The sequence below is a fragment of the Halichoerus grypus genome, chromosome 8 (assembly GCF_964656455.1).
Source record: "Halichoerus grypus chromosome 8, mHalGry1.hap1.1, whole genome shotgun sequence".
NCBI lineage: Eukaryota > Metazoa > Chordata > Mammalia > Carnivora > Phocidae > Halichoerus > Halichoerus grypus.
The window spans coordinates 70,080,089-70,095,149 of NC_135719.1; the positions used below are offsets into that span (position 1 = coordinate 70,080,089).

Consider the following 15,061-nt stretch of genomic DNA (forward strand, 5'->3'; position numbering starts at 1 on the left):
AAAATGTGCCACCACGCCTGTGTATGCGCAATAAGAACATTTTCTCTCCTGACACACTTCAGAAACAAGGTTTCCCATCCCTCCCAGGAGCCTGTGTTCCTGTGGTTCTCCCTCCTCCCTCTCTCCAGAACTCAGAACCCACAGGATCTCTCCCAGTGGCCAAGGGGAGGCAGAGGGGACCGAGAGCATCTGAGGTCAAGGATGCGGCTGCCGGTCGAAGGGACTGTTCTGAGAACGCCCGGCCTCCGTCCCCCAAGTCCCCACCAGGGCACCTCCCGGGATCTTGTACCCGATGGCGTGGGTGCCTCCCCTAATTCCATTGGTGATATCTCTGCCGGCCTGACTTGCACCCCGGGTGCCCGGCGACCGAGTCCGCAGAGCATCCGGTGGCCGGGCGAAACGAGGAGCCCCCGGGGGTGGGGGCAAGCCGCGCGCAGGCCCCAGGTCCCGGGAGCTAGCGCCGGCTCCGCCTCCGCGCCGGCCTTGGGGGTTGAAAGCTGGGGCCGCGCTCCCAAGTCCGGAAAGTCGCCGGGACGCGCATCCCGCTGGGGTCCACGCCTGGAGGAGCGGGCGCACGTGCAGGCGGCGGGGCCCCGAGTGGGCGAGCAGAGGCCGAGGCTGCGGGCTCGTCGGGGCCCCGCGGCGCACCCGCCCCGGGTGAGCGGGCCGCTGCCATCTGCCGCAGCCGCCTTTCTCGCCGTCTTGGGTCGAACGCAAAGGATGGGCAGCCTGGGGTCTCAGACCCGCGGGCGCTGCCGTCTGGGGACAGGGTGGGACGGACAGGTGGGATCGAATGCCGCAAACGCAGCGGCTCCGCAGGACATCCGCTTGCCCCCTTCCTCCCCCCACATTTATTGGGCGTTAACTAAGTGCCAGGTGGCGCTGGGTGCTGGGGATACGCGGCAGACACAGTTAGCTTCCAGGCTGAGGGTGGAGACTCATAAATAATAACAGTACAGAGTAGTGAGTGCCGCGCTAGGGAGAGCCAGCAGAAGCTGCTCCCAAACCCCAGTGGGAGGGGAGATCAAGGAAGGCTTCCGGAGGAGGTAACCGTTGGGCTGAGCGCTGAAGGGTGAGGTGTTCTCCAGGGGAAATGGATGGAGACAGACCAGTGCATTCCTGCTGAGAGGCGAATGTGGGCTGAGCAAGATCCCGTCTCTGCGCACTTTGCAAAGCAGGGTCACTGACAGCTAAAAAAGAAAATCTTTTAAGTAGGCTCCATGGGGCTAGAACTCTTGACTCTGAGATCAAGTGTCGGTGGCTTAATTGACTGAGCCACCCAGGTGCCTCATAATAACTTGATATTTTAAAGAGGGTATTGAGATAGTCCCCGTGGGAAGGATCAGAACATTTTGTTAGTCTTCTTTCCCTGTACTTTCCGGTTTGGTACTGTTTTATGTTTGAATGACTCTTGGTGGTGGTGGGTAGGTGAAGCCTCACCATCTTCCTGAGCCTGCTGGGGTGGTGGTGAGGTGGGGTGGCCTTCCGAGCCACGTTCAGATTGGCCAGTCTGGAGAGGGCAGCCCAAAAAGCCGCTCTGCGCCTCTGGACTTCCCCCAGGCCAGCCCCAGTGCCCACCGGAGTTTCTGGGCCAAGTGAGTGCTCCACTCTGGCTGGTCTCCTGCCGCCTACACCGCGTCCCTCGACCTGCTGCCCACTCCATCCCGACCCCTGCCACTCTGTCCCCGGAGTCTCTCCTCCCAAGCCCAGCAGCCTCTGCTCTAACAACAGCTTCTGGGGAAAGGTACACTTAATCTTTGCCACGATCCTGACAGATCCTATGTTAAAGATGGGAAGTTCGTGGCTCAGCGGGGTTAACTAGCTCAGCCCTAGGTAGTAAGTGGCAGAACTGGGATGTGAACCCTGTACTGAGCCTGCAGTGCCTTGTGACTCCTGGCTCCCCCCCCCCCCCCCCCGGGCCCAGAGCACCATCTGGGATCCCGAGATGTGCCTGTGCTGCAGTAGCTAAGCCCCTCTGCAGGGCCAAGAAACTCCACCTCCAGGTTCTGCTCAGCCAGGAAGCCAGGCTGCCCCTTGGCCCTCTTACAGTGTTGCTGCTCCCTCCAGCCCAACGCTTTCCTCCTCAAGGGAACTCAGAGGGCCCCAGTGGTCAGTGAAGTCACGCAAAAACTCCATGCTAGGGGTTGATGGTCTCCTGGCTCCCAAGAATTGCTGGACACTGGCGTCCAGGACTACCCAAGGAAAGCCCCCCACACCAGGGCCCTAAGATTAAGTTGACTGACCCTACACCTCTCTCCCCTCTGCATGTGGCAGTCAGCTTTCTTTCTGCCTCCAGGTATGGCTGCCCCAGGGCACTGGATCCTGGGAGATGCACAGATAAGGCTGTTCTCTGCCAAGAATCCCTGCTCTCGAGGGCGTAGGGAGCCCCCTGTTCCCAGCAGTCAGGTAGTGGGAGTGTTAAGGAGTTGGAGAAAACCTCACTGGGCACAGTAGCGGGGTGAGCTCCAGGGACGCCCCCTCCCCCAATACCAGAGGCAGGCTTGGACTGGGCTCCTACCATTTTGATTGTTACCTCCCACCTTCCCATCTCTAAAGGGGAGTAGATGATCCAGGATGTTGCTTCCTAAAACATGGTCAGGAAAGTCTGAGACATCTCCTCAGTGAGTGGGGGGTGTGGAGCCCTTACAGATCACCCTAGTGTGGGAGACTGAAGAAAGGATTCTAGTATTTCCTCCACAGCCTCCAGTCCCTAGGCTCCCCCTTCACGGTGCCTAGGTCAACTGAAGGCTGGAAGCAGCAGCCTCTCACTGGGGTTAGGCAGTGTTATCAGGGTCCTACCAGGTTCTCTTGAAGCTGGTGGGTATCTTCCAAGGTAGGAAGTAGAGCAGGCCAATTGAAGGGCTCCCTGGCTCTAGACAGCTTGCAGAGAAGCTTCTGGGGGAACCAGGCTGCTGAAGAGTTGAAACAGCCACTTTCACTTTGAGGAGTGTCAGGCTAAGAGAAGGGGAAGGAGGAAAACCAAGCAAAAGAGAGGCTCTCTTGGACTTTCAATACATGACTTTGAGAGTCGCCACTTGGGATGAAATCCTTGGACCACATCTGATCCCCTCGTTCAAACGGTGGAAAGTTTATTTACAAATATCTGTACAGTTTGAGTGACAGGTCAAGACTCCAATGAAGCAAAGAAAACAAAAGCATTCTTTTTGAAGGGAAGTTGTAGGCAGCAGACTTTCCCTGCACCTGTCAGAAGCCAAGACAGACAGACAGACCTATACATCATGAGCTAGGCTGATGGACATTGGCCTTTTTGCTTCTTGGAAGGAAGTGAAAAATGTACAAAACAGCCTTAGGTGCCGCACCCTTCAGCACTGAACCACATGGAGGGGGGTGCGTGTGGAGCAGGGAGCCATGGCAGCAACTCCCCAGCCTAAGAAAGACCGAGAACTGCCAAGAAACCCAGCTGGGGTGGGGGCTTTGGGGGAGGGGGACCAAGCCAAAGTCTTACGCCTGGTCAAGATCTCGGTTCAGAGGCCTTGCCTCAGTGGAGATTGGAGACAAGTTCTCGGTCCTGACTCCAGTCACCGAGGAGAATACTCAGGAGATATGCTGCTTGGCCTCTCTCCTAGCCGTGTGCTGGCATCTCGGAAGCAAGTTTCAGCAGCTGCGTGGGGGGAGGCAGGGGCAAAGTGGCTACAGTGTGATGCAGTTTTAATAAAAATTTTATTACACAGCCATAATGTAATCGACACTTCTCCAAATCCAAATGATACTAAATACAGATCTACATGGTGGATCAGAATGACTCCAGCAAATTATATGGATTCTATAATTTCATGTCTTTGAAAACCAGAAAGAAAAAAACAGTCCAGGTTTGTCATGATAGGAGAGGTCCCAGCAGCCTCTAGGACTCTGCCGGAGTCCGGGCAACAGTTCGCAGTCTGTGATTCCACATTTACACAAGAGTCTGTAAAGGGTTTCGGTCAATGGACTGTTCAAGTATAGATGATTTAATGAGCCCATCGCCCACCTTTGCCCAACCGAACTGCGACACAGCCTACCGCAGAGCTGTGTGACAGTCACAGTTCACCAAGTTTACAGTCACAATACTTTTTAAAAAACCATCCATTGCTGCTTCTTTTTCAAATAAAAAAAGTGTAAACTAAGTTAAAGCAACACCGAGGCTCCACTAAACCCAGAAGAGTCACCAAGTTCATTTTTCTGTTTAAATACAACTGAAGTCCGTGATTTCCCATCATCCCACTTCCTTACGGAAGAGTAGGGTGAAGAAGTACAAAGCGGAGCCTCTAAGTTCCTCTCTCTCTCGTGGGACTCAGCAGCTCTCAGCTGTTTCTTTAGCTTAGTTCTGGGTATATACAGTCAGCTGTACTTTGTTCTGAAAAGATTTGTTAAATGCCGCTTTTATTTACACTTGGAGCTTTACACCTGAGAATGATTATCAAGCAGTCAGCTTATCTCTTTTCAAACATTTCATAAAGACACACACACTTCTTTGCTGGCTCCACCCTAGCTGCACAACAATATATATGCTTACCATATATATATGTATACACACACACAAAACTGCACATGCTTGGAACATCTGCAACCTAAATCCTTTTTGTGTTCGTTCTCTCCGCATTCACGTTGAATACTTTCTCTTAAAAAAACAAGACAAAATATTATTCTTTCTGAAACAGCAAAACAGATTCACTAGGAAGAGACACGTACATGGGGTGGGGAGAAGATATAGTCTGTGTTCAGCCAAGAAGCTGCGGGCCGTACCCATGGGGTGAGCAAGACGCCTGTGCTGCCCCGTCTGGTACCTGGCCGGGGGGCTTCCCTCCCACCTGCCGGGACACAGCCTACAGGGCAGGGGCCACACGGGGTGCTTTCTGGGAGGTGGGAGGGGAGGGGGGAGGGCTGTGGGGGAGGGGAGGTTACACAGCTACAGCAGTCAGGCCTGTTTAGTAAGAAGAATCACATTTAATGAGTTTCTTTCTTGCGGTTTCAGATGCTCGAGTACAGCTGAAAAAAATCTGAAACGGCTATAGACCCATGACAGACTGATACAAAGAGTACGTACTGCAGTTTAAAAAAATGATAAAAAAATCCACACACTTACAGACACACACACACACACACACACACACTCTCTCTCTCTCTCAAATAGCCCCCCCTCCCTCCCCACAAATGTACACTTTTTGGAAACTAAATTGGATTTGAAAACCTCTCTTCTGCAGAGATGGGAAGAAGAGAAAGATGAGGAGAGAGGAAGGAGGACTGCAGGTGCCCAGTCCCCACTCCCTCCACAAGGGTCCGGTGCCACATGGTCAATGGTTGGGTCCGAGGCAGCCCACGGAGGAGACTGCCGAGTGCCGCCGCTGTCGCCACCAGGGGCTCCAGCAAGAATCCCAGCTCCACGCTAATACTGAATGTGTGCAGAGTGGCCAATGAACTGTGCTGGTTTAAAAACAAAAACAAAAACAAAAAACAAACAAAACAAAAAAAAGGCAAACACAAATCTAAAGACATGGATAAAGCCCAAGAGAGCCCAGGCCCACACTGGGTGAGAGGCCTGGCGGGTGGGTGGGAGATGGTGCAGACAAGGGAGGTCTTTACAGCAAATGGTTTATATTACAGATGACTGGCAGTTTTAGAGTCTCTTCCCAGTTCTACTGCTGCTCCAGCCCAAAGAGGGCAAATCAAAGGAAAAGAGGAAAAGAGGACACTGTGATGGGGCATGCAGGGTCAGAAGCAGCAGGCTGGGTGCGCTCAAATAAGCCCTCGTCGTTTTTTGTAGTCTTCCAAGTTTAGCGATCTCCTTGGAGCCCCATCTTTGGCTGGTGGAGCTTTGGAGGTGATGGCCAAAGCCTTTGACTCTGTGGGAGAGAAGAGCAAATTGGCATCTGAGGAGCCTACCAAGGCCTTTGTAAAGTCCTGCGCCCACTCCTCCGGTAGCCTCCCTCTCAGGCACGCCCGCAGCCCCGCTCACTCTGGCCTCTAGAGCCACGGAGGAGCGGACACCCGCACTTTTCCCCGGACACTGGGCCTCCCTGCTGGCCAAGTCAGCCCTGGCACCGTCTGGTCCTCAGCCATCACCGCTCCCCCGCCCTCACCTACCCGAGCTGGGAACCTGTAGATCAATCTTCACGTCGAAATCATGTACTTTGAACAAATCTTCAGAGAGGTCGCTGGCTGACTTAGAATTCAAATCTTTATCCTTTCCCTGACCCTGCAATGTGAAGGGAAAAAGCATCAAAGTATAAATGCAAGTGGGCTTCAAGAGGCGGCAGCCGCTAACGGTCAAAAAAGCTTTGGCTCAAGTTGACCAGCTCTTTCTGGTTCCTTCTCTCACAGGGGCTTTAGGAGAGGCCACAGGAAGGCTTCTTCTCTGAAGCCTAAAAGAGGAAAGGGAAGGCTCATGTCTGTGCTGTGGGGGACGAGGGGCTTAAGACAATAAGCTACCTTCTGACCCAAGATTTCAGAAATTCCTGGGACAGTTTGGCCTCCACAGGAAAAGACCTAACTTACGCAAAAAACTGCTTCTAAATGGGCAGTTTCTCTGTTAACATTTTAGTTCTCAAAGAGCTTTCACCTTTACAACTATCTGATCGTTATGTGTCATCAGCTTCTCCTAATTATCTTGTGAGGCAGCAGGACAGAGTATTATTCCCATTTTACACGTGAGAAAATGTCGATCAGAGGGCTAGATGTCAGTCGCCTAAAGCTGTAATCAAGGCCTTAGTTAAGTAGTGGTGTTGGGTTTAGCATTTAGGTTTTCAAAGTCAAAATTCAGTAGCTGTTTATCGTATTTGTAAAGAATCAGGATGGAGAAAGGGCTGCAAGTGGGATGCTATGTTCCCCCAGGTGGGAAGAGTCAGGCCTAACCCAGGCCGAGTGTCCGGGCCGGCAGCCTGCAGGCCACAGGGCAGCACCGCACTTGCCTTGCTCATTTCCTTCGGAGCATCTGGTAATACTCCAGAACCGTATTTTGCATTCAGCTGGGCCAAGATGGCAGCTTGAACAGCTGGGTCTCTGGACTGAGAGAGAAATTAAGTTATTTTAGAGATTATTTAACACTCACACAGTGCAACGCCAGATTCTTTCCCATCGACCATGATAACATCATAAGCACCACAGTGGACCCATCAGCAGCTCAGTGGGGTTTTCCTCAAGGCAGCAAAGAGAGGCAATTAAAGCTCTGAAGCCCAGCCCAGGCCGGCCTGGCCCTAGGTGGCCCAGCCTCCACAGTCCTAATGTCTGCTGCATCGGTAAACCCACCCCGACCCAGGAGGGGTGAGTCTGGAGGTGTCTACAAATCCGTGCCAGGTTTTCACTCCCTGTATGGCCTACAGCAAGATTTAAAAAAAAAAAAAGAAAAAGAAAAAGAGGAAGCCAGACCCAAGAGTTCGAGGCAAGCAAATCCCACTAAGACAACATTATTTTTAACTTCCTTATTAATGTCCTAATGGAATTCATTTTATGTCCTAGAATCTAGGTCCTGACTAAAAACGTCCTCTTTCAGCACTCACATTAGAAACGATGGTAGGTTTGCACTGCCGCCTCGTAAAGGGATCCATCTGTTGGTTTTTCATGTTGTGACTTTCAGCCTGAAACAGAGAGCATGCATTACAGAACTGTGTCTCCTTTTCCCCGCCTTTTGTTGATCCTAAGCTTACGTATAAATAACAGTCTTGGCAAGGGCTAAAGAAAGTCAAAAGTGGTCTCTCATCCTCTTCCCTTCAAGAACACCAGAGCAGATACGGGGGCAGCAACCGAAAGAACAAAAGCGCAAGTTGATAAAGACGAACACCTGTGGAGTGGAAGCTAAGGGACGGGGAGGGTAAGACGGGCAGGAGACTGCTGCTTTTCGTTATCCATCAGTAAATCCTATGGGTATATGTGTGCACCCAGAGCACGTGTGTGTGAAGTGTACATGTTACGCCAGTAACTACAAAAATAAACGGGAGCAAGATGTATAGAAGATTTCGTATCGATTTATTCATTAAATCTGTTTTCAGCGATCCAAATACAGTTGTCTTACTCACCACAAGGGCCTTCTCAGACTCCACAATGTTCCACTCCCGGTTCCGCTGGTTGATGTAACTGTGGATGAGTGAAAGGGGGAGTCAGTGCGCTGCGGAAGGAGGGAGGGAACCCCTCAGCCCGGACCCCGGAGCCCCACGGAGCCAGCGCAGCGTGTGCAAGGCCACGGGCTCTCCTGACGACTGTGACAAGGTCTGTGGGTCCAGAGTAGGAGCCCGACGGAAACAGGCCCTGTAACACACCTGATAGCGGATATGTTCTTGGTCCGCTGGCGGTCCAGGGCCTCTGCCCGCTCCTCCAGCTCATTCAGCTGGTCTTGGATCTGTTTGGCCTTGTCCTGATCCCCCAGGTCCTCAGCCATGGCCTGCACACAGACAGACGTGTGAGTTCTGGGCCATGACGGGCCCTGTATCAAGTGTCCCCTTACTTCCAGCACAGGCGAGACAGCTCACGTGATGAACAAATGACAGGAAATATGACAGGACACTGAAAACAAGCTTTACAAATGCAAGGTATAATTCTTATTATTGTCATTAACACCTTGCCATATCCTATCCAGCCCTGGGCCCCTGGTAGCAGGGATGTGTAACACTGACCTTGGAACCCAGGCCCCATGGGGCTCACTCACCCTACCAAGGCTCACCCCCATCCTGATGTGAAGAATGGAAAGCCACCCACCTCAGCTGGGCTTGGCAGGATCATCTGTTCAGACCCAGTGCTGAGAGGACCCTGGCTTCTGTCTTATTACACATAAAACAAAAGGGACTAGGACGTAAGGAGAATGGAATGGACACGATCAATTTACAGAAAGGAAAATGGCCAAGGGATGGTGCCCGGGTGCCAGGAAGCACCGTGTTGCTTCCTCTGGAGCCCAATCCCGCCACCACCGACTGAGCAGGAGATGAACAAGTCTGATTTCCGCATCTTACAGGACGAGGAAGGAGGTTCAAGTGCAAGTCCTCACCTTTTCCTTTAGCAGCTGAGTCTTCTTCATAGCATAGTTGGGTGGAGCTTTCCTGAACCTTTCTTTCTCTTTTACAATCTGTATCAGAGAGGAGATACCAGCAGTGAGGTATTCCTAAACTATTTCTGTAGACAGGCTAAGTGAGCCCATTTTGGAGGCAAGCAGCTAGTTAAAAGGGGGCTGCTCTTCCTATAGCAGTGTCACGCCCCGGAGAGAGCGAGCGAATTCATTCCAAGGGATACTATGCTGCTTCCGGGGTCACGGAGATTCTTCTGGCACAGTCTGAAGGAACATGCACCAATAAACAGCAGCAGCCCAAGGACCTGGTACTGTAAGGCTAGCCACTGTCCAAGAGAACAGAGATCAAAGAATTTTACCAAAATGTTTTGGAGAAAGGGAACTCTTGAAGGACCAAGCCTAGCAGAATACAGATCCCTGAACTCTCAATACACTTCTGTACTCTAGGACTTCAAATGAGAATGTACAGAGAAAATCTGGATGAACTATTAAGTAGGTAGTAATATCAGTACTCTCTCATCCCTTATGCAATAGTAGCACAGGTAAAATCGTCAAGATACAAGGAAAGAGAAGAAAGTCACGATCTTCTTGAACACTGGTTCTTACTGAACCTCCAGTCTCTGGGGCACCAGGTTTCTTACCTCTTCAATGTCCTGATCATTGAATTTATAATTAAGAGCTTCTTTAATAGACAACTCCTTCTTATTGATTTCATCTAGAGTGGGCAACTGCATGCCAGCAGAGAACATCTAGACCAAAACACGACAAACGGTTATTAATGAGAGATTCTGGAAACTTCCTCAGGGTTTTCATGAACTGCTAGGTACTATCTATAAACTTACCGCTTCTTTCCATTTCATGAATTCGCTTTCAGTGAATTCTTGGTTTGAGACAAACTCTAGGCGGAACACTCGTTGGTCGTTGCCATGCCTATGTAAAAAAGAGACAGCATCTCCAAGAATGGGTATGTTACCTGCGGTAACAGCAAAGCAACCCAACCAGACTGTGAACCACCCATCTCTGTGGTTCTCAATCCTGGCTGCTCTTTAGAATCACCTAGGAAGATCTGTAAAAATTCTTATGTCAAAGCACCACTCTAGTTCAACTGAATCAGAATCTCTGGGAGAAGGGACCAGGCAATGAAATTAAACAATTCTTCCCAGGCTGTTCTAATGGGCAGCCAGGATAAAGAATCACAGCTAGACTGGGGAAAAATTGGACTTGGCCAGTGCTTCAAAAGTCCATTTACAATAAAATCTGTCACTGTCAACTGGCATCAAGAATATGAAATATTATGTAGATATCTGAATTACAAGGAAACTCCATTCCCTAGAGAGAAAGCACACTGCCTTCTGACTGACCCCTATGGTGGCAAAGTTAAGAGAGTCAGTGCCATTCTCCTAGGGACAGTCACTCTCTGCATGTCATCATCACTGCCTACCCCAACTAGTTCTTTTCAAACAGACCAGGAAGGATGATGGGGACAGGAGAAGGGAATGGAGACCACAGAGACCAAATTAGGCCATGGTACAACCGAATCTATCAGCTACTATTTGCAGTGATTCTGGCAAACGACTTCTATTCCTTCTTACACAGGGTCTCTAGAATTTTCAGGCTCTAAGAGGGCAGGGATTTGCATGTGTCTATTTTGTTTTTGCCTCTATCCTGATGCCCAGAACAGTGGCATGTAGCAGGCACTCAGTAAGGATCATGTTACAGAAGAGGAAACCAAGTCCTGAAAGGTGGCTTGACCTGTCAAAGATCAGGTTAGTTAGGGACAGAGCCAGGACCAGAAGCAAGCCTCCTGACCACGGTCACCAAGGAAATGCCTGCAGGACTCTGGATGGGGGGAGTTCCCAACCTGCTTTTTTCCTTCTCTGTGTCCTACCACTTCTTGTCCCGGATTTCCCCTGTGAGAGAGAGATCCCAAAGGCAGAATAAGATTCCCTCCAAGTCCCCTATGGGGACAAGAGAAATTCACTCTAACAAGAAACATCACACTGGGGGGCGCCTGGGTGGCTCAATTGTTAAGCGTCTGCCTTCGGCTCAGGTCATGATCCCGGGGTCCTGGGATCGAGCCCCGCATCGGGCTCCCTGCTCAGCAGGAAGTCTGCTTCTCCCTCTCCCTCTCCCACTCCCCCTGCTTGTGTTCCCTCTCTCGCTATGTCTCTCTCATATGTCAAATAAATAAATAAAATCTTAAAAAAAAGAAAAAAAAGGAACCATCACACTGGGTGAGGCCGCCCCACCAGGCGGTGCCCGTGTGTAGCAGGAGCAGAAGCCCACAGCAGCGCCTCCCCTACCGTAGCTGTAGCCCTTTGTTTGTCCTGGTGCCACCAAGCTGGTAAACTTTAGCGGTTTCCACAACACCCGTGATCTCAGCCACCTAAGTGAAAGGACAGAGATGCCAGTTAAAAACACTTTCAGAGCTCTCCACACCACTCCCTCTTTGGCTCTACCAACCTAACTGCGGACGAGTGGCCCTGCACTGAGAGGACCCCACAGCTGCCCGGGGCTCTGGGCACCTTCCTCAGGTTCAGAACCCAGATGGCCAAGCACCAGAAGCCCCGAAAACAGAGTGAGCAAGCGCCAGGAGAGGAAGCAGTTAGCCTGGTGGGGACCATTAGGAGCTTCCCCTCCGACTTAATTCTACCTTACTAAGGGGGATGTACTTGGGATCCCAGAGGTCACTTTTATCAACCAAATATGAAGACTATGGAAGTCAGTTTCTGTTTGTCAAGCTTTCTGGGACTCGGCATGGCTGCTGGTCCTCACAGAAGGAGGTAAACACATATTAAAACCATACAACCCAGGCTAAAACAAACAAAAAGAAAAAAAGAAAAAAATCAAACAGCTATGTTCCAGCCACCCAGATCATAGAAGCAGTGCCAGAACTCACAAAACAACCTCAATTAGGTTGGAGGGTGGTTTTTTGTGTTTTTGTGTTTGTTTTTAAACCTCAGTATAATTCTGTTTCCATGTAACATGGAAAATTTTCATTTATTTATTTTTCAAATGAACAAAGCTTCCAGATTATGTAACTCCCAATGAATACTCCCTAAATGTCTCTCTTCTTGCTTTTGTATGAAGGGAAAATAAAGAGAGTTAGTCTAAATTCAAACCCCCCTCCATTGGACTCTGAAGACTCTTTCTGGCAGCAGGTCATGCATGATCTCTGGTTACTTCAGACTGTCATTATTCTACAGGCATCTCAATTAGAGTCTATTTTCCCATCAAATGGTAGCAGAAAAGTGACAGACTTGTTCAGCAGCTCCTACTCCCAGTCAAGAATCATTATATTTAAAACATGGACAATTGTCCATGGAAAGAAACACCAACCCGGTAAACTGGTTTGCTGTTGTGGTTTCCAATGCCAATCCGTACAAAACATCCTGTGACCGTTTTAGCAAAGAAGGGCATGTGACACCAACGCTCTAGCTTATGCCGTGATAATCGAACCCGATTCAATTCCTCGGGTAAGGAGACTGGTTGTGATTTGGGAGGGATCTCTTCTTTCCTGTGAGGAATAAAGGGCAATGGGAAAAGTGTTCCTCATAAAAACAGATCAAGGGGTGCCTGGGTGGCTCAGTCGGTTAAGTGTCCCCGACTCTTGATTTTGGTTCAGGTCATGATCTCAGGGTTGCGATATCCAGCCCCGTGTTGGGCTCCACACTGGGCATGGAGCCTGCTTAACATTTTCTCTCCCTCCCTCTGCGCCCCCCCCCCCAGCCTCTGGCATGTGCTCTCTCTCTCTCTGGAAAAACAAAACCAAAAACCCCACAAACAAACAAAACAACAACAACAACAACAAATCAGATCAAGATACATAAATACTACCAACTTCTTAACACTTAACTCAACCAAAGTACATGTGATTAACCATAAGAGAAATAAATGAAGCCACAGCAAAGAGCGGTAAGAGAATCCTGCTCCTGTATAAACGTCCTCAATGAGGCCGTCATTCCAGGTAACTTATCAGTAAGAAAAGTAATGGAAGATCCAGACCAGTCTGAGGTGACATGAAGTCAGTGCTTACCTGCCAGGCCCAGATGAGATGTCGAGGGGTGCAGGCTAGATTGCCAAAGGCAGGAGCATATTTTTGGGCTGATGTGTTGGGGAACTCAGCGCTGCAATTCAGGGTACTGAACCAGATCAAAGTTCACCATCCAAACAAGAACATTTTGGAAACTACACTAAGTTTCTCCCCAAAGAACCCACCTATCCTGACTACTAGACCAAAATATACACAAGCTTACTCCTCTTCTTCATCAGATGATGATGTTCGGGATGAGCGGTCTGACTTTTCACTGGACTTGTCATCCTCTTCCTCTTCCTCATCATCAGAGTATACCTCACTGGTTTTCAATGGCTGTTTTTTAGCAAGGAGCTCAGCTGAAAAGAAAGGGGAAATGTTTATCCACATTCTCTCAATAAGAAACTGAAACATCTTTCATCCTTGAAAAAGAACCTGGACATGGGAAGGGACTCAAGAGACAGCCCCATCCTCCCTAGATTGCACGGTAATCACTTGGGCTACACACAGAAGTGAGTTAAACCAGACTTAAAAACATTCAGGCACCAAATGTCAAGCTTTAATAGACAAAAAAGGGCTGTTAAGTTTATTGCTAAGTGGGCAGAAAGGGTCACCTACTCTACTGACAGTTGTCTTTATTACACTCAAGATGCCTGAAGATGGGTAAGAAAGATGGGGAAAAATTTTGTGATGTCTTCAGAGAGTCTTGGAGAAAAACTTTATTTTCAATTTAAAGTACTATTTGAATTAGGAGAAGACTGAAAACAACCCAAATGTCTGCACAGGGGAGTGGCTGAATCACCTCTAGTACATCCACCTAAACAGACTACTATGCAGCTATAAAAAAGGAATCAGGGCGCCTGGGTGGTGCAGTCAGTTGAAAGTCTGACACTTGGTTTCCGCTCAGGTCAGGATCTCACAGCTGTGGGACAGAGCCCCATGTTGGGCTCTGGGCTGAGCACAGAGTCTGCTTCAAATTCTCTCTCCCTCCCGCTCACACTAATAAATAAATAAATAAAATCTTCTTTTTTAAAAAAGATTTTTATTTATTTGAGAGAGAGAGAGATAGCAAGAGAGAGCACAAGTGGGTAGGAGAGGGAGAAGCAGACTCCCCATGAGCAGGGAGCCCGATGTGGGGTTTGATCCCAGAACCCTGGGATCATGACCTGAGCTGAAGGCAGACACTTAACTGACTGAGCCACCCACGCACCCGTAAATAAATAAAATCTTAAAAAAAAAAAAAAAAAAAAGGAATGAGCCATTACACTACATCCTGAGTCAGAGAATGTTTTTTGGAGGGGTAGTCAGTAAATATTTTAGGATTGTGCTTCATGTGGTCACTATTTCAACTACTCAACTTTGCTGCTATAGATAAAAAGCAGCTACAATTATAAACAAATGGGCACTGCTGCTTTCCAATAATATTCTATTTACAAAAACATGTAGTTTAGAGGTGCTTGGCTGGCTCAGTTGGAGAATGCGACTCTTGATCTCCAGTCATGACTTTGAACCCCACAAGGGGTATACAGATTACTTAAACAAAACTTAAAAAAAAAGTCATCTACCAACCACTATGTGACATAAAAACTAAGGAGTGACCTCTAGGATCTGTGGTTAAGTGAAAAAAGCAAGGTAGACGAAAAGTATGCATGGTAAGCTACCATTAATCTAAGATGGAAGGTGAATCTGTGTCCTTTCATTAAAAAAAAAAAAAAGGAAAGGTAAGATATAAAATTTTTTTTTTTTAAAGATTTTATTTATTTGACAGAGACACAGCGAGAGAGGGAACACAAGCAGGGGGAGTGGGAGAGGGAGAAGCAGGCTTCCCATGGAGCAGGGAGCCTGATGTGGGGCTCGATCCCAAGACCCTGAGATTATGACCTGAGCCGAAGGCAGACGCTTAACGACTGAGCCACCCAGGCGCCCCATAAAAAATTTTTTTAAGTGGTTATCTGTTACAGGAAGGAGGCCAGGGTGAAATAGAAAGGTATAATACGGGACGCCTGGGTGGCTCAGTTGGTTAGGTGTCTGCCTTCGGC

The 15,061-nt window shown here is 49.2% G+C and overlaps 1 protein-coding gene across 2 annotated transcripts in view; it reads right to left on the minus strand.

The window, feature by feature from the left end:
* Positions 1-3,662: 3,662 nt before the first annotated feature.
* The window catches only part of RTF1 (RTF1 homolog, Paf1/RNA polymerase II complex component), a 52,116-nt gene continuing 40,717 nt past the window's right edge, over positions 3,663-15,061 (minus strand). For both annotated transcript variants that reach the window (XM_036084270.2, XM_078079515.1), the window contains 12 exons: positions 13,246-13,381; positions 12,329-12,506; positions 11,293-11,375; positions 9,832-9,919; positions 9,631-9,738; positions 8,972-9,049; positions 8,250-8,371; positions 8,010-8,067; positions 7,494-7,571; positions 6,906-7,001; positions 6,082-6,193; positions 3,663-5,840 (listed from right to left, as the gene is read on the minus strand). In XM_036084270.2, coding sequence (XP_035940163.2) covers positions 5,734-5,840; positions 6,082-6,193; positions 6,906-7,001; positions 7,494-7,571; positions 8,010-8,067; positions 8,250-8,371; positions 8,972-9,049; positions 9,631-9,738; positions 9,832-9,919; positions 11,293-11,375; positions 12,329-12,506; positions 13,246-13,381 — 1,244 coding nt within the window. In that variant the 3' untranslated portion in view covers positions 3,663-5,733. The remainder of the gene's footprint in view (positions 5,841-6,081; positions 6,194-6,905; positions 7,002-7,493; positions 7,572-8,009; positions 8,068-8,249; positions 8,372-8,971; positions 9,050-9,630; positions 9,739-9,831; positions 9,920-11,292; positions 11,376-12,328; positions 12,507-13,245; positions 13,382-15,061) is intronic.